General features: G+C 53.4%; 2 protein-coding genes across 3 annotated transcripts; one reads left to right on the forward strand and one right to left on the reverse strand.

The window, feature by feature from the left end:
- The first annotated feature begins 1 nt into the window (after position 1).
- LOC133499407 (putative uncharacterized protein BRD3OS) lies at positions 2 to 2174 on the forward strand. The gene is made up of 2 exons (XM_061817407.1): positions 2 to 609; positions 733 to 2174. Exon 1 carries the CDS (start codon positions 257 to 259, stop codon positions 545 to 547), a length of 291 nt encoding a protein of 96 aa, XP_061673391.1. The 5' UTR covers positions 2 to 256; the 3' UTR covers positions 548 to 609; positions 733 to 2174.
- On the reverse strand, positions 1291 to 15389 carry LOC133499405 (bromodomain-containing protein 3-like). 2 transcript variants are annotated; one of them, XM_061817402.1, is made up of 12 exons: positions 15231 to 15389; positions 8745 to 9016; positions 8087 to 8198; positions 7888 to 8025; positions 6794 to 6944; positions 6543 to 6700; positions 5490 to 5906; positions 4360 to 4488; positions 3733 to 3915; positions 3357 to 3619; positions 2780 to 3090; positions 1291 to 2374 (listed from the first exon to the last, which is right to left on the reverse strand). In XM_061817402.1, exons 2-12 carry the CDS (start codon positions 8834 to 8836, stop codon positions 2256 to 2258), a joined length of 2073 nt encoding a protein of 690 aa, XP_061673386.1. In that variant the 5' UTR covers positions 8837 to 9016; positions 15231 to 15389; the 3' UTR covers positions 1291 to 2255. The 2 variants fall into 2 exon arrangements, with proteins under 2 accessions (XP_061673386.1, XP_061673385.1); XM_061817401.1 differs by having other exon boundaries at positions 3709 to 3915.
- Between the last annotated feature and the right edge of the window lie 1429 nt (positions 15390 to 16818).

Raw genomic sequence — 16818 nt, forward strand, 5'->3', positions numbered from 1 at the left:
CGGACCGCAAAGGGGACGAGCATTAGCCGCTTAGCGAGCGAGCGAGCGAGCGAAGCTGCTCGAACGCGCCGCTCGTCGTCGCACGTTTGGCCCAATCCGGAAGGTTCGCTCGCCTCCGAACTCCCGCGACTCAAGTTAAGCGAAGCGGCTCCGAAAATGGCGACAAAGTGCCTGAAAGGGCCTCGGCTACCGACCGGTTAGCCGTTAGCATCCGCCATTAGTCGTGGACTTGTTTCTATTTTTATTATTTTTGGTCATGTCGTCCCCGAGTGGAGACGACGACGACGTCGCCGGTCGCGGTGGACCCGGGCCGCTGGCTTCCAAGGCGCTGTCCGAGGCGTTCGCCCGTCTGCGCTACCTGGACACGTCGCTGCTGGTGTGGCGGCGGCAGCAGCAGCAGCAGCAGCAGCGCCAGCGGCCGTCGTCGTACCTGAGCCGCAGCCAGTCGGCCTGGTACAGCAGCTACGGGAACGGCGCCGTCGTGGTCCCCGACAAGAGCTGCCTGGAGGAGCACCGGGGACGCTCCCGGGTCTGCGCGCTCATGTAGCGGCCAATTTTCCACGCAGTCGACCGACTTCCGCAAACTGGCCCGCCCTCAGACGACTCCAGGTGTGTGGAGACGAACCGTGTTCATCTCCAACAGTGTCGTTTGCACGAATAATGAAATATTCCTTTCCTCGGAGATGAAATGGTCAATGTGTATCCATCCAAGTTTTGTGCTTTTCTGACAAGGAACCAAAGGGAACGGCGGACCTGCCTCACAGTTGGGGTCGCCGGTTCAAATCCGGCTCGGCCCGTGCGCCTGCGCGGATTTCCCCTCACGACCCGGGTTAGGACAAGCACTGAGGAAAATGGATGGCTGGCTACGTGAATTCATGTTAATATTTTTGTAAAGTTGACGAAGGGTCGCCCACTAAACGGTCTTTTGCTTCCAAAAGTCGCAACAAATCTCTAAAAGGGGCTTCTCCAAAACCGGGTCGCTCGCACAGCACTTGATCCCGACCTGAGGGCGCAGCGCTCGTTCCCAGAACGTGAATTGTAGCTTATGAAACATTTGAATATGAGGTGGCCTTTGATCCTCCGATTCGGCCAGGGCAGCGCACCTGGGCGAACGGATCACGTTCACGGAGGACGCATTTTGTCCCAAATCCCGTCAAACAGGTGACGAAGGGGCTCCCCTTTCTCGGACTTGTCACGTATGTCGAGGGCGGCTCTCGGGTCTCGGCCCGGCTCCTCGCGAGGCTCAAACGTGTCCTCGGAGCGTCGGCAGGCGAAGGACGACGGCCGAACGTCACTTAATGTGTTTATTTATGAAAAAGAAAGGAAGTCAGAAAATAAGGATCCCATATCAGTAATTACACCACATGACTTTTTTTTTTTTTTTCTTCTTCTTCTGGCTTCTCCTCGTGTGTTGGCGCGTAGCACACGCGTGTAGCACGGCGACTACACAGGAAGCTACTTGACAAGAAGCTACTATACAGGAAGCTACTATACAGTGCTCGACGTACGGCCCGACGGAGTGCATGCAAACACATCAAATCACTCTTTTCCTTTTTCTTAGTAAAATACAAAATCAACTAGTAGAGCAACTAAAAACAAACTCGCCCCCGCCCGGCGTCCAGTCGACTTGTCGGCGCAGAATTCTTTTTGTCCCCGAACTTTCGACGTCGGCGAATCCCTTGGCGAGGGTCGGGGCTCTCCTGACCAAACCGTGGATTAAGAATGTAAAAATTTAAAAGGCTTAAAAACTACCCCCCACACCAGAGCAATTGGAAGGGGGGGGGGGGTCCCCGACAGGAAGCGGCGCAGAGTCCGACAAGGAAGTGAGCTTTGTAGTGTTGTTGAAGGAAGGGGCGGGGCTCGGCCGGCCGGCCGGCGACGTCGTCACTAAGGGTTTTTATTGGCCGAAAGCGTCGGCGAGTCCGTTTCTCCGCGAAACAGTCCGACGTCCGGCGATCCCCCAACGCGTCTTCCGTCAGGCGGGCCGAGTCGACCAAACGTGCGAAATATTTCAGATTATTTTTTTTTTTTGGATCTTCCGATGGGCCGCCACGACGCAAAAGTCAAAACACGTCTTCCGTCCCCGGTTTTGATTTCCTCCACAAAAAAAAAAAAAAAAAGACTAAATGCTTTTAAAAAAAACAAACAAAAAAAAAAACAGCTGGGCTTATTTACATACATCAGTGTGTGTGTGTGTGTGTGTGTACACTTGTGGGTATATATTTATATATTTATATACGCGTGTGTGTGTGTGTTCAGTCTGTGTCCGAGGACGAGGACGTTCCCGTCGAGGAGCTGTCGTCGGACGAGGAAGACGAGCTGCCGCTCAGACGACTGGCCCCCCCGCCCGAGGCCCCGCCTCCGGCTTGCTTCTCTGAAAAGGAGAAAAACAAAAACGTCACGTCACCGCGGCAACGCAAAACTCAAACGTTCATGCAAACATTTTTCTTCTTGCGCGGCTCGGCTCTTGCGGTACTTTGCATTGTGTTTAGCTTCAATGCTACTGAATGCTAATTGACACCCCCCCCCCACCCCCACCCCCACGAACCGGTCCGACGTCGCGGCTCAAATCCGCATCTTGGTCCGACGTGATTTGATTTGTGATGTTGTCACGCCACGCGCTTGTCAATCAGATGCGCATCCGACGCGAGTGCAATATGGACGCAGAAAAGAAAGAGAAGAAAATGCGGCAAAGAAAGCCTTGAAAATTGCGGGGACGAGCCCACGCGAGCCGGTCCGCCAAGTCAGGCCGTCGCGCGTTTGTGCCCGTGCGACTCACGCATGAGTTTCCTCTGCTTCTTCTGCAGGCAGGACTTGACGTAGCGCTCGAGTTCTCGGAGCGTGGACGGCTTGAGGGTCTCGAAGTCGATCTCGATCTCGTCGGGGTTGGAGTCCCTCAGGGAAGGTTCCCGGGACTGGATGATGTGGACCACGCGGCCCAGCTTCTCTCCGGGCAGCCGGTTGATGTCCAGGCTCAGCTGGCGTTTCTCGTCGTACGACATGGGCAGAGAGGACGACTCCTCGCCGGCGGCCCCGTCGTCGCCGTTGGCCGAGCCGCCCCCCGGCGCTTTGGCGCCCTTCTTGGCTTGCCTGCGGGGCGGAGGGAGTTCCGTCACACTTTGGGAGGAAAAAGTCATGACCTCGACGACACGAGAAAACGGCGCAAATAACAGTCCGGAACCCGCCGGGGTGAAGCCCGACGCACAGCCGCCGACTCCGGTAGAGGACCGGGACCGGGACCGGAGCCCGAGCCGCGCGGAACCAACCGCCCGACCGACCGACCTCCCTCCCTTCAAACTCGTCGGGCAGCAAAAACCTTGATCCAAAGCGGAACCCGGACGGTTCCGACGGCTCACCTGGTGGCGGTGACGGTGCTGTTGGCCTTGCGCGCCGGCGCCTTCTTCTGATTGGCGGCCTTGGGCTGCTGCTGCTGCTGTTGCTGCTGCTGCTGCTGGGCGGCGGCGGCGGCGGCGGCCTTGGGCTTCTTGTCGTCGTCGGGCTTGGCCTTGGCGCCGGCCTTGTCCTTCTTCTTGTCCTTGTCCTTCTTCTCCTTCTTCTTCTTGGGCTTGCTGACGGGCGCCTGCGACAGGACGGCCAGCTGTTCGTGCACCGCCTTCAGCTGGAGGGAAAAGCTCGTTAGCGCCCCCAACGGGAAGCGGACCCAGACGCGCGCTAGCTCGAGGAGGAGAAAAGTCGAATGTTCTTGACCTGGGATTGGCCGGCAGCACCAACCTGCTCCTGTAGCTCAGCCAATCGCGTGGCGCGCTCCTCCTCCGAGTCAGACGACTCGTCTGAGGAGGAGTTGTTGCTGCTGTCGGACGAGGCCGTGCTTTTACTAACCAATGGCGTCGTTGACGGAACCGACGCCTCCACGCCTTCGTCCGGGATCTTGGCGAAGCGCATCTCGAACACGTCCTGGCGGCAGACGGCGTTCGTCAGCTTCGGAGGCGTTTCGCTTTCAAGCTCAGACCGCCACGCGTGCACACGTTCGAGTCCGGCTCGCAATTTGCTCGTTTCCGCAAACCTCCTGTTACCGACTGTTCGCTGGCTCGCTAACTAATGAGCTTTACTTTACTTCCCACGCAGCGGCGCCAATATTTCCTGTTCCTCCTCCGTTTGTTTGAACCTTTGAAGGTTTAGGACGACCTCAAACCTCTTGACTAATTTCTCTCAGCGCGTCTGAACAATTTGCACGAATTTTGGTGTGGAAACCCACAACGTCGCGTCAAATGTTTTTCGGAAGCTTCGATAATGGCGAGCGTTTCCGCTTTCCATCCGTTGAAATCGAAGGCTTTTGCCTCTCTCGTGGCTTTCTTTCGTTTAGTCTACGTCAAAAGTGTCCCGCGGCGGCATCGGTACCTGCAGCTTGCGGGCCATGGCCACCACCTCGTGGTCAGGAGGGTTGTACTTGTAGCAGTTGGAGAACATTAACCTGACGTCCGTGGCGAAGCCCTGAGGGTCGCAGTACTCGCCCTTGTCCATCTTTTTCTGAAACAAGACCACAATCACGGTCGATCTTCGCGTTACGTTAGGAGGAGACGGATGGCGTAGCGGTTCACGCGCCCCGACTTCGGCGACCGGGCTGCCGTCAGCCGGCTTGGAAAACGGATGCTGCCTTGCTGACTACAATTGACCTGCAGAGGACTGTCGAATTGTACTCGTCAACGTTGAGCTCAGACTGAGCGAGCTTGGGCCGCCAAGAACTGAATGATTCCATCCAACGTCGTCACACCGAGCGACTTGGCGGAGGCTCGGAATTTGCGCTTCAGTCCGATGAAGGGAAACCGGTTCCCTCGCTTGAGTTGGAGGAACCCTTTGGAGGATCAGCAACGTTTGGGTCCGAGTTCCGAAATGCGCGTCCGTGAACGCTCAAATGCTGGCGACGGAAGTTTCGGCTTTTATGCGCAATGTGAATCCCACGAATAAAATATGGATTTCAAAGGGGCCTCGCTGCTATGTGAGCAGACAGCTTCTTCTCTTTTGTATTCATAATTGCTCTTTGAACTGAGGAAAAAAAAAAACACTCAACGACTCCATAGACGCTCAAGTCCTGAATAAACGCAGTCCGACATTCAACTCCCGTTACGTGCTCGTATTTTGACTGCTTCAGAGAACGCTTCTTTTGGGTTCTTGTGCGCAGTGCCTGGAAAAAAAAAAATGAAAAATTTAGAAACTGTTCCTCAAAGACAAATAAAACGGAGAGCCTCGACGATCAGTCTCATCTTTCTTGTTTCTGGTGGTGAAAAAAAAACAAAACACACTTTCCATCCGCTACGTCGTCGTCGACCGATGGTCTCTGCCGCTGCGCAAAATAACGAGCAACGCGCGGCAACATAGAGCAAAAAAAAAAAAAAATTCAGACGGGTGTCCTGAAAGATAATGCCGGACGTGTACTCTGATGAGATACTGGAAGACCAAAAAGAGTTTTTCCCATTTCTTGAGGCCGGAAATGGATTTTTTCAAGCGGAAGAAAGCGTGCGTCGGCTTACCCTGACGGTGCTGAGGTCCATGGGGTGTTTGATGATGTCGTGGTAGTCGTGCAGCTCCAGGGCCTCGGCGTCGACGGGTTTGTAGAAGGGCCAGGCGTAGGCGGCGTGCTTTTTGGACAGCATCTCCTTCAGGATGGCGTCGCAGTGCTTCATCTGTTCGCCCAGCTTGCCCGCCTTCCTGACGCCGCCCGGCCCGCCGCCGGCGGGCGCCGCGCCGCCTCCGGCCCCCGCGTCGCCGGCCACCACGTCTTCGCCCGTCTCCCGCCGCGCTTTGGCGGGCCGCGCCGCGGCCTCGCGGCGGGCCGAGGCCAGTTTGGCCGGTTTGATGTCCTGCGCCGTGGGCGAGTCGGCGCGGCCCGCCGAGATGGCCGACGTGGTGGGCGTGGTGGTGTCGGCTTTCCGTTTGACGCCCTTTTTCTGTGGGCGCACCAGAACGGGCTTTTAGCGAGCGAGGCGGGACTTTTCCTGGCTAAAATTCAGCCCACTTGCGATTATTTGCAAAAGAGCGTTTGCAGCGCCCCCCCCCCCCAACTTCATTTGAAAATCAGCCTTCACGATAATATTATTAACGATGCATCTCACTTTGTCATGCATGCAAAGGCGTGAAAAACATGGGCTGTGTTTCATTTGAACAAATTGGGCAACCTGGAAGACAAAAATCGCTCCATGGCGAAATTGAAGATGAAAATGAAATCTTCCTGATTCATGTGGTGCCTCCATTTGCCGATCGACCAGGCCTGTCAGATCAGACGTTATCGTGCCAGGACGTGGCCCGCCGCCATCTTGTACGCTCGCACGTGAAAGCAACTTTGAAGCGTCGCCGTAGCGCGGCTACGCCTCGGCCAACGTTCCGGGTTCCCCGAGGGAACGCGGCGTAACACGGCGCGCTCGGCGTCTCTTTTCAAGCGCACCCTCCGACGTCACAATGAGCGCCCTGACCGGCGTTGCATTCTGGGTAACGTAGTCACCACACCTTTGAGTTCACCCCAGAGAGACCCGACTGAGCAGCACTTTGCTCAAAGTCGTACCCGGAAGCGGCTCCGAGGCACTTACCTTGACGACAGGCTGCGCGGACGGCATCATGGCGGCCGGCGGCTGCGGCGCGGGGGGCGTGGCCTGGACGCTCGCGGGCGCGGCGGAAATAACGGCCGTCTGGGAGGGGGAGGGGTAGGAGGCGGGGGGCGACACCGAAGACTCCGCCTGTTGACTCACTTGACACGCAAACCACAAAACCGATAAGGACTGCGGACATCTAGTATTGTACTCGGGGGGGGGGGGGGGGGGGGGGGGGTCGACGGACGTACCCGTGTTGGGCGCAGCAGGAAGCTGTTTGCTCTTGTTCTTGCCTTTGGGGGCGGGCGGGAGCAGCGCCACTTCCTCCTGAGGCATCTGCGCCACCTTCTGGAGGAAAATCTTCTCCAGCGCTTGCGCCATCAGCACGATGTCGTCCGTCGGCTGCGCGCGACAACAACAACGCCACAACTCGTGTGAGGTCTTGCTTGACAGGTGGCAAAAGCGACTTCAGTAAAGTCCAAAAATCAAAATAAAATCACGGTTGATGTCACATTCCACAAAAGACTTTTGGATTCAAAATGAAACATGAATGTCCGTTGCGAGTTGCGTATTACGACAATCTATTCAAATTTTCCAAAAAAAAAAAAAGACAAACACAAAACGTTCTTCAGCCCAAATATTCACGTTTGACTGCAACGAGGCATTTGCATCTTATCGTGTCCCATTAGGAGGATTCGGGGGTCGAGACCGGCGTAACTTGGCCGACCCGAAAAGGCTTCGCGTCGGCCCCCCGACCGGAACCGTTCGGTCACTTCGCAGTGAGCCAAACGAAAATGGAGAAAATCCGCAGAGGAGCCGGCGGGTTTTTAGGCTTTACGCACAAGTGCCACCCGGTCCCGGGGTCCCGGGATCGGACCCGGCTCGCAGTGTGCGGGGTTTGCGTCTTGTCTCTGCGCTTGGGTCCTCCGGTTTCCCTCCCTCTCACATTCCAAAATCCCGCACGAGACGTTCACGCAAGACTGAAGAATGCGAGCGGCACCGGCAATCGGATGGCGAGCGGTTCAGGGTGAAGCCCGTCGCTCGATGGCACACAAATCCCGATGACGTGTACGCAAGGTGCAGGGATTGTTTTTGTCCCCCCCCCCCGAGGACCAGTTTCTGGTCTTTGCCGTGTTAGTACTTGGAGTCTTCCCGACTGTGAGGGCTGGACAGCCGCTTCAAACCGGGAAGAACCCAAGTGGACTTTTTAGAGGGGCCTGAATTTTTGATGAATTGCAGCATTTTTTTTTTGTTTAAAGATGATGCCTCTCAGAGCGGACGTGCACCTAAGATGCAAATTTCAGACTCCTTGATTCTGGATCCAAGGCCGCGAAGGAGGGCCCACCTTGTTGTAGATGTAGCAGTTGGTGAACATGGTGTTGAAGTCCTGCATGGCCTCACTGGCGCTCCAGTAGTAGTTGTTCTCCAGACGCTTCTTGATGGTGCCCATGTCCATGGGGTTCTTGATCACCTTATGGTAGTCCTGCAGGCAAGAAGACGCTTAGCCGACCTTACCCCTCCCTCCGGCCCGGAGCGCGACTCACCGCCAGGCACAGCTTGATGGCGTCCACGGGCTGGTAGAAGGGCCACGCGAACTGGTGCTTCCACAAGGTCTTCACCACCACGTTCTGCATGTACTGCAGCTGGTTCGTCTTCCTACGCACGCCAAGAGCAGCGCGTCAGACAAAACGGCCGCTTTCGTATCGCGATTCCTTCCGGATGAAAACGATTCCAAAAGTCGGGAATACTCAAAACGAACGCACGGCAGACACGCTGCTGATTCCTTGGACTCCACTTTGTCACTTTCCGTCCGCCGCGCATCTCGTTGTCGTCCCGTGATGCCCCGAGCTGTTAAGACGAGACGCCGCTAGGACGTCCGCAGATGTGAAGGCGGCGAGCAAAAACCTCTCAATGACGACAGCACCCCCCCCCCCCAAAAAAAAAAAAAACGAGGCGCGTTCGGCCGCTCTGTACGCAATTCTGAGCCGGCGAGCTCATCTCCCGTGATCGGCCCGTTTTAGTCACGTGCTGCCATGCCGGACTCCGCCTTCCTCCTACGTCGCCGGCGATTATGCAGCGTAATTAACCGGATCGTCGGGTCATTTAGGTCCGTTTGTTCAAGCCGACACGCTTCCGCGATACGGAAAGGAAGGCCAGGGGAAGACGGCTACCGGAAAGCCACTTCCGCCGGGGCCGGCTTACCTGCCGGGCTTGGTCGGGTTGGTGACCTCCGGAGGCGGCGGGTTGCTGAGGGCGGGGGGGCTGGGCGGGGCAGCCTCGGGGGCGTCCGACATGGCGGCCGACGGCGGCGGCGAGGCGCTGATGCGGCGTGGGAAGGCAGCGTCTGACCGCGAGGTGGAAACTGACAAAAACGGCCCTCCGCGTTCCGAGGGTGCCTCGGTGTGCGCGTCAGTTGTTTGGCGTCTTCTTCAGCTGGACGTTTCCCTCCACGAGACAAACTCCCATCGTACGACCTGCCCAACGTACACAAAACTGCAACGTAAGTGAACACGTCTTGACACGGTTGCCGTTACTTTCGGGGGGTTCCATCTGACCCCGGAGTACACTCAAGTACGGTCAACTGATCCAATTTCCCAGAGTTTTCCCACGTTGTCACGACCCAATCACCTACGCGGTCCAGCAATGAACACGCAGGCAGTCACCGACGGTTACGGCGGTCAGTTTGCGCGGCTTTGGTCGGGCGTCGTGGTTCAGTTCCCACTCACCGACAGGTCCGGACGGCCGTCTGCGTCTACGCGCCCCCGTGACCGACCGGCGACCCGTTCCGGGCGTAGTCCGCCCGTCAAGTCAACCGGGACGGGCGCCGGCACCCCGCGAGCCCCGACGGGAACGCCGCCGCACTTGTTAGCCGCTCCGCTGCACGCAAACGGAATGATGACGAAAGTCAAGCCGCAAGTGTCAGATTTTAAAAAAATAAATAAATAAAAGAATTTTTGATACTCCTCTCGTGTTTTGAAAGAACTTGAAATGATCCTTCTTGCGCTCTACACACTTTTTATTTTTTTTTTGTTCCTCAAAATCATTTCAAGGTCGTTGGGTTTGAAACGCACACAATCAAGAATTTGGCTTTGCTCCGACCCAGTTGAACTTCAACATCTCCAAACGCAAAAGGGCCCAATCAAAACGTTGGTGTCGCGTCTTGTTCAAAGCTTCGACGTTGCGGGGCCCGCTAAATTCCAGCCGGGTTGCGGACTAACTGAACGGCTTCCATTTGACACGGCGCCGCGAGGCCCGCGAGTCAGACAAGCACAGCGGCGATTCCCAAACTTGAAAACATTTGACAATCGCAAAATCTCAACAAAACTTCCTGACATCGAACAAGACGAACATTTCTTCCGTCAACAAAGATGGAAAGGAATCCTTTTTTTTTCAAAATCTGATCATTTCCTGCAGCACGTCAGTTGGGAATCACTGCGCTACAGTAGAGGGCTGGAAAATTGTAAAATAATAATAATAATAATAATTGTGAACTCACAATTTAGTGGATTTCGTGTTTATCTGATTGGCAAAACTCAACTTGAAATATAATACGCAGAAAAGAAATTAGTCACCAGTAAGATAATCGACTACAACTACAGGAGGACGCGAAGCTTTCGCTGATGATGGAGCTTCCGTTCTGCATCATCCCCGCAGTACGTGAAATACTCAACAAATATTTGGGGCATTATTAATACAGTCACTCCCTTTTGAAAACGTCGGTCATGCCCATAGATGTGATTAGGGATGGAATCTCGAGAGCTTAAAAAAAAGTTGTTATACCCGACTATGTAGTTGTTACCTAATACCGCGATCATAATTCATTGACACTTTTCACAGACATTTATTTTCAAAACTAAATATATCATCAAATATTTGATTTCATCATGACGTCTTGTTATAATCTTGCCTGATTTACGGCGCTATCTATTGTCAACCCATCGATGAAAGCTAGCAGTAGAATGATCCCGAACAGGCCCCAGCAACCTTTTCGAGGCTGACGGCTACTTCGTGAGCGGCGATCGTATCAAGGCCCACGCGACGCCTTTGCGGAAAACCTCAGACTCACTTCTTTACACGTACAGAAAATATTTTTGAATTTGAATTTATTGGAGTAAATGACATGACAGGTATTTGACAATTTTGATTCACGTAAGCAAGTCAGACTCAGAATTGAAAGCACAATTTGTGGCCTGCGGTATTTTTAGAACATACCTCGCGGGCGCCGTATCTGGTCCTCGCGGGCTACCATTGGCCCGCGGGCACCGCGTTGGTGGCCCCTGATCTAGAGCTTCCGAAAGCACGGAGAGGGAAAAGGTTTTCAACGTCCAAGATTAACGCGCTACCGCGGGGGAGAACGAGACGAGTCCAAGGTTAGAATTTCGATCAAGTCAAAGTCAATCCCAAACTCATACTGAAATGTTTTCAATGTAACTCCAGAGGCGCTCGTGATGTTGGCGACGTGAAGCAGCCGCGAAAAGGCGCGTTTGCCATCGCTTCCGGACACGCTCGGTACGGTTAACTTGGATTTCCCGTTTCCGGGTGAACACTGATTGCTTAGGCGCAGGCTTGTTTTGTTAACCTTTATGAAATAACACGTAAATTCACGTCAAGCCCGCATAAAATAAGCGACATCTTTCAAATATCCATTTTTCTACTCGTAACAAATTTTATGCGTGATTTTTCGTGATCGTGCATGTCAAATGTGAGTGACTGATTAATGTATATTTTAAAGCTACATGAACCTCCCCAGCCTAATCTTCCTATTAAACCTCAACCATAATCTGATAAAGCACTTTCTAGACTCTTAAAATAAATACCTTTCAAAAATAATAATAATAATAATTCACAGTAGTCCTGTTCACCATGTACAGTTTAGTCCTTGTGTGCTTTAGTTTTTTTTTTTTTTTTTTTGGACAGTTTTGATGTTTTAGGCTAGGAAGCACATTATTTTAGCACCCATGAAAAATTACGTGCGATATGAACATTTTAAGACCGCTTCCACAATGGCAAATTGCATGCAAGATGAATATTCCAAGAAATACAAATCAATCGCCAAAGCAGCGCTTTAACAAAGGGTGAACGGGCCTCGAGCGAGGGAAAACGAAACCTCCGACGTCAGCGCGTTGCCTTTTCCAAGCATCCGCAAGTCGAGTTCAAAAGATGAAAGTAGCGGCACCCGCTTGGAGACTCGCGCCCCGACAACACGTGTCCACTTCTGCTTCGCGCCCCCCCCAGCCAATGGCCTAACCCTAACCCATCAGAACCGAGCTGATATCACGATTGAATTGGGGAACACGAGCGATTCGATCATCGGGTCGCGTGCTAACGAAGAAGCAACTGACACGCGCGCTCCCGCTGGCCAAAAGTCACTGCGTGCGCCGGAGAGAGCGAATCGCGTCCAAAAATGAAGAGAAGACGGAAAGGGATTCAGAGCCGTCGCGTAGAACCACGGACAGCATTTATTCAATTTGCCCTTTTTATGACTTATCCTCGATTCTTTTCGTCTCACCCCGACTGTTCCCAAATGTTGTCGCCGGCCGATCGCAGACCGCGCAAACTCCGACGGGCGGAGGAGCCCCAACCTCGCAACCGCTGCTTTAAAAGTTGTGCAATCAAGAAAATGTTTTCCCCTAACGTAACATAACATAACTGATTTGTGATCCAGATCATATTCTGATCAAAATAATCACGCTCGGAATCGTGCAGCCCTCGCCGCAAGTAAATCTTTTGAATGATGGAGTCGTCTCTTAGTTTGAATTTCTATGCCATTCTTCAAAAAGACGAGACTCTTTTCCATTGACGGCGCACAGAATGCACCACCAGAATGTGCCGACGATTCAGACGACCGATTTGGGCCGTAACGCGCGTCTGAAAATCTGCAAAAAGTTGATGGTCGTTTTGCAAAGTGAAACCAGATGTTTTCTATTTTGAAAAGGAAAAAAAAAAAAAAAAAAAAAAAAAACCCACGATCAGTCTCCTGTGACGGACGACGACAGAAATCAGAGAATAATTCCCGTGGAAATCGAAAACACGTCCAAACGATGAACTGTCGATCAAAGTTCAGTTTCATAACTGACGAGTTGCCGATGAACGGCTCGATCATTGCAACTGGCGCCGCAGTCAAACGTCGAACACTCGAAGGTTTGAGCGCCGACGCTGGAGTACCGGAACAATTTTTTCCGACCCCATCAGAACAAATCCAATGTTCCAAGTTGTTCTGAAAAGAATTTTAAACAAACAAGATTGATCTTTAGCGATGCCAGTGACAATTCGATATTCTTCCACTAGAGGGCAGAAGATGGAATTCATTCATGTGACTCGTCACCTTACAGACACAAACAAAATCTTCAATTTAAAAAAAGACTTCATACATTACAAGTACATTTGTGAGTAAAGTGAGCAGAGATGAGCACGAGTTCAATCTTTCATACTTTTTGGGAAATTTCTGTTTGGCGGCGTGCTCTTCCATTTCAAATGCGTACCATGACGCACGCAATAGATTGCAAAAGTAATTTGACATTCTTGTCCACTTTTAGAATAGCAATTTCATTTTTTTCTGGAGTGATTAGGGAGGAGGGAGTGTAATCACAGCCATTTGTCTTTCACTCCTCCTCAATCACTCCAAAAAAAGTACACACTTGTAATACGACATCATCCAACCTGAAAGTACAAGGCGTCCGTCCGTCCGTCCGTCCGTCACAGTTATACACACACAAACGTGCTTTTCTTCCCGTCGTACTCGAGCACAGGCTAAAAGTGGCATTTGGATATGACTCAGTGGCAGGCAACGCTTACAAATGGAAGTCGTTGACTAATAATCGAGTACATTGTAAAGGCCTCTTTCTACTCCCGCGTGCGCTGCCGTCACTGCGATTCTCCCGCACGCGCTTTCCCTTCAGACTTGAGCGCAACCCACATGAAGATGTGCTGCAGTTCTTCTCCAAGTCAGAGGCGGCGCGAGAGCTACTTTTGGTTAGGACGCCGCAGGGTAGGGTTTCCTCAGCACTTTTTGCTCATTTTCCCGCGGTTGTTTTTCCTGTCCGTTCCGTAACAAAGATGGCGGAAGTGGTAACGTGTCTGCTTGAACGCAAATGATGCCTTCAATTGTGCGGCAAAAATCGATAGAATAGGCGCCGACGTCGGTGGGATGCGGAGGCGGGAGGAAGGCGGAGTACGGCATCACAGCACGTGACTAAAACGGGCCAGTCGGAAGACATGCGCTCCACCAATTTTTTGGGACGTGTGCGCAGCGAGCTCCGCGGGCCAGCGCGGAGGTCACACGATCTCGCGTGGGCGTCGTCGGCCGCGGGAGTGTAAAGAGGCCTTTGGGCCAGGGACCGCGGGCTCCCAAAGTCCCACTTTCAAACACGCCGAAACTTTTCGGAACCGTTCCGAGCTGTTTTGTTTTGGTTTGGTTTGGTTTGGTTTTGGGGAGTCACCAAAGAAAGAGGCCAGCACCGGCTGACGTCACATCAGCTCGTTTCTGCTTACCCTGTTATTTTGCAAAGCAGAAATAGCAAATTACTCTTGCACGACATTTTCTGTTTACATTTATGAATGAACCTCTGCATGTTTCTGACCCAAACGTTTCCAAATAATACATTTGAAAGCCGCGGAAGTCCAATATTTGAGCTCGCGAGAGAAATACGTGCCATCGTAAGAGTTGACAAACAGAACCCAAACGTGCGTTTCTGCAGGTTGTGTCCGATCACGAGCGGCAAGTGAAATTGTGACTTGGGAGTCATGCAAAACAACTTTTCTCACATTTCGTTTGACTAACACAAAGCCCTTACGGTTATTTGGGAAGCGACATGTTACTACTGTATTGTAAAATGGTGATTTTGGAAAAAGTCAATGACGAGATGCCAAAAGAAATGGTGCAGCTAACAGCAGCGAAAACGTTGCCTTTGATGCCACCATCAACCGTTTGTGATCCGGAACGACTATTTGTCAACTCCTGGAGAGAAATTGCGCGTTCAAACGTCCGACGGCGAAAAGCAAAGCAAAGGTGAACTAGCCTGTGGTCAAGGCTTGAGGTTGGCTGCCCATTTGCAGTTGTTGCATGCTGCTGCTGCTGCTGCTGACGACGACGACGACGGCGGCGGCGGCGGCGACGGCGGCTAACGCGCAAGCTAACGGCCGACGAACTCCGCAAATCCCCGCAGCGAGCCCGCCGGCCGCCTCGCCTCGCACACGAAGCCCTTTTGGGCAGCCGACGTCAGCCCAAACGCGGCCCCACGATGAAAGCCGCTCGCCGGGCTCCACATTGGCTCGCGGGCCAGCGAAGCGACGCCGCAAAAAAGCAAAACGCAAAAACCAAAAAGATGGCGGGCAAGCCGACGAGCCGAGTAGCAGCTAGCACGGGCAACAAAAAAAAAAAGAAAAAAAGAAAAAAACCGCCTCGACGTTAAGCACGTCGCTCGGTGGCGGAATTAACTTCTAGAAGCGCGTGCGGGTGCTTGTAAACGGACGAAGACACGCGGATCGAGTTGGCCGCCAAAGAAAAGGCGACATCTCACATCTCGTCTCGCCTTCGCCTCTGCTAATTAGCGCGTTAGCATGTTAGCTGAGCTTTGTCTGAAGGCGCCGAGCGAGCGGCCAAGGCAGGCGAGTCTCCCCGAGCGCACGGCGACGCTTTGCGGCCCGGCCGACCCCACCGCCACGGCGCGCGCGGGCGGGCGTGTTTACTTTGGGCTTCGGTCCTCCGGAGAGTCCAACGGCGGATTCCGCTCACTTTGCGAGATGATTCCAATTTAGCCAAGTAGCATAATAGATGAGTTATCAGCTGTCCGCTCTACGCGCAGCCGTAGTGACTGGGCGCGTCATCGCTGTTGTTATGCCTCGATTGGCTCTGCGCGCAGCCGAGACGCTCCGATTGGACCCGGCGCGAACCGCGCTGTCGGGATTTGCGATTGGAGGACGAGGCGCTTGCTGAATGCCGCAAAAGACGCTTCGGAGACTTCGGCCATTGGTTGAATGGAACGCCGGGCTCTTGTGATTGGCCGAGGGCTCAGTTTGCCGTGAAGACGGGGAACTTCCTTCCCGACTCGCAATTTCGAGGGTCCGATTAATGTTGCATGTTTTGGGGATGTGGGAAGAAAGCCACGCGGGCGCCACGGGGACAACGTGCAAACTCCACGCGGGCGGCTGTGAGGCCAACCGCTTTACAGCTGGACCACCGTGCCGCCCGCAACAAATGTGTTATGAAGAAAAAAATACAAATGATACACATGAAACATTCCATTGAAAACACAACGTGATTGGAATTTGGCCTCGAGCGAAAGCTGCAACAGCAGATTTCCTTTTGCATCTATCTACGGCCATCATCTGAGCCTCGGCCCACCCGTGTCCTCCCCTCGCCTTGGGTGGCTTTTCTCCGGGCGGGCACTCCGCTTTCCTCCTACATCCCCAAAACGTCCCTGGATTCATTGGAGACTCCAGACTGCCCCTCCAGGTGTGATTGTGAGTGCGACTCCGTGTGCCCTGCGATTGACCGGCGACCAGTTCAGCTGGGATTGGCTCCGGCGCAACCGCGACCCTCGTGAGGATAAGCAGCTCAGAAAACGGATGGCTAAACTAGCCACAGGTTGTTCCCCGAAGCAAGCATTGCATTGTGCGACGTAGGCCCCCAGATGGACCTCAGGAGCTCGAAGCAGGAAAAAGGAAAAATATAAAAGCAAACAAAGTTATGCAGGGGAAAAGTTGCCGTCCTGCATCGTTGGGAGAGTTATGAGTTATGTTTCTCTCCCTGCCCTGTTTTGTGGCTCGCTGGCAACTTCTGAGCCATCACGCTCGGCTTTAAGCGTGTCGGGTCCAACATGCTCCGATCGCCTAGCGGGAGGCCAAGTCTGTCCTCGTCCCGGGCTCGCGATGCGACAGAGAGAAAGAGAGTCGGCGTTCGAGTACGCTGAGGGCAGATCCAAGGGGGGGACCCCAGGAGACCCCATCCACGCCTGTCTCAAATCTTACAATTTGCACTATTGCAAGTTTGATGTTCGCAGGAGATATTGTGATCTGCAGTGAAAGCAGGAAGAGAGGAATGAAGATTAGCCCAAGTAAAACGGAATACTGTATATGTGCGTGAAGGAGAGGGGAGGAGGAGGAGGAGGGAAGAGTGAAGCTCCGGGAAGAACGACGTAGTGGACCGCTTTAAATACTCGGGTCGGGCTCAACAATACAGAGCAAGCGAGAGCGTGAAGAAACGGGTCCGAGCGGCGTGGAACAGCTGGCGGAAGGTGTGACAGAAGAGTCTCCGCCGAGATGAAGAAGGGCGAAG

This window comes from Syngnathoides biaculeatus, chromosome 4, assembly GCF_019802595.1.
Source record: "Syngnathoides biaculeatus isolate LvHL_M chromosome 4, ASM1980259v1, whole genome shotgun sequence".
NCBI classification, from domain to species: Eukaryota; Metazoa; Chordata; class Actinopteri; order Syngnathiformes; family Syngnathidae; genus Syngnathoides; species Syngnathoides biaculeatus.

Bases quoted from the DNA above. Each gene is read 5' to 3' on its own strand.
- LOC133499407 (XM_061817407.1), top strand. From the start codon at position 257: ATGTCGTCCCCGAGTGGAGACGACGACGACGTCGCCGGTCGCGGTGGA.
- LOC133499405 (XM_061817401.1), bottom strand. From the start codon at position 8,836: ATGTCGGACGCCCCCGAGGCTGCCCCGCCCAGCCCCCCCGCCCTCAGC. The intron at 3,091-3,356 runs GTGAGCCGTCGG...TCCGCCCCGCAG, and splicing joins AGCACCGTCACCGCCACCAG to GCAAGCCAAGAAGGGCGCCA. The intron at 2,375-2,779 runs GTGAGTCGCACG...TCTCCTTTTCAG, and splicing joins GAAGCAGAGGAAACTCATGC to AGAAGCAAGCCGGAGGCGGG.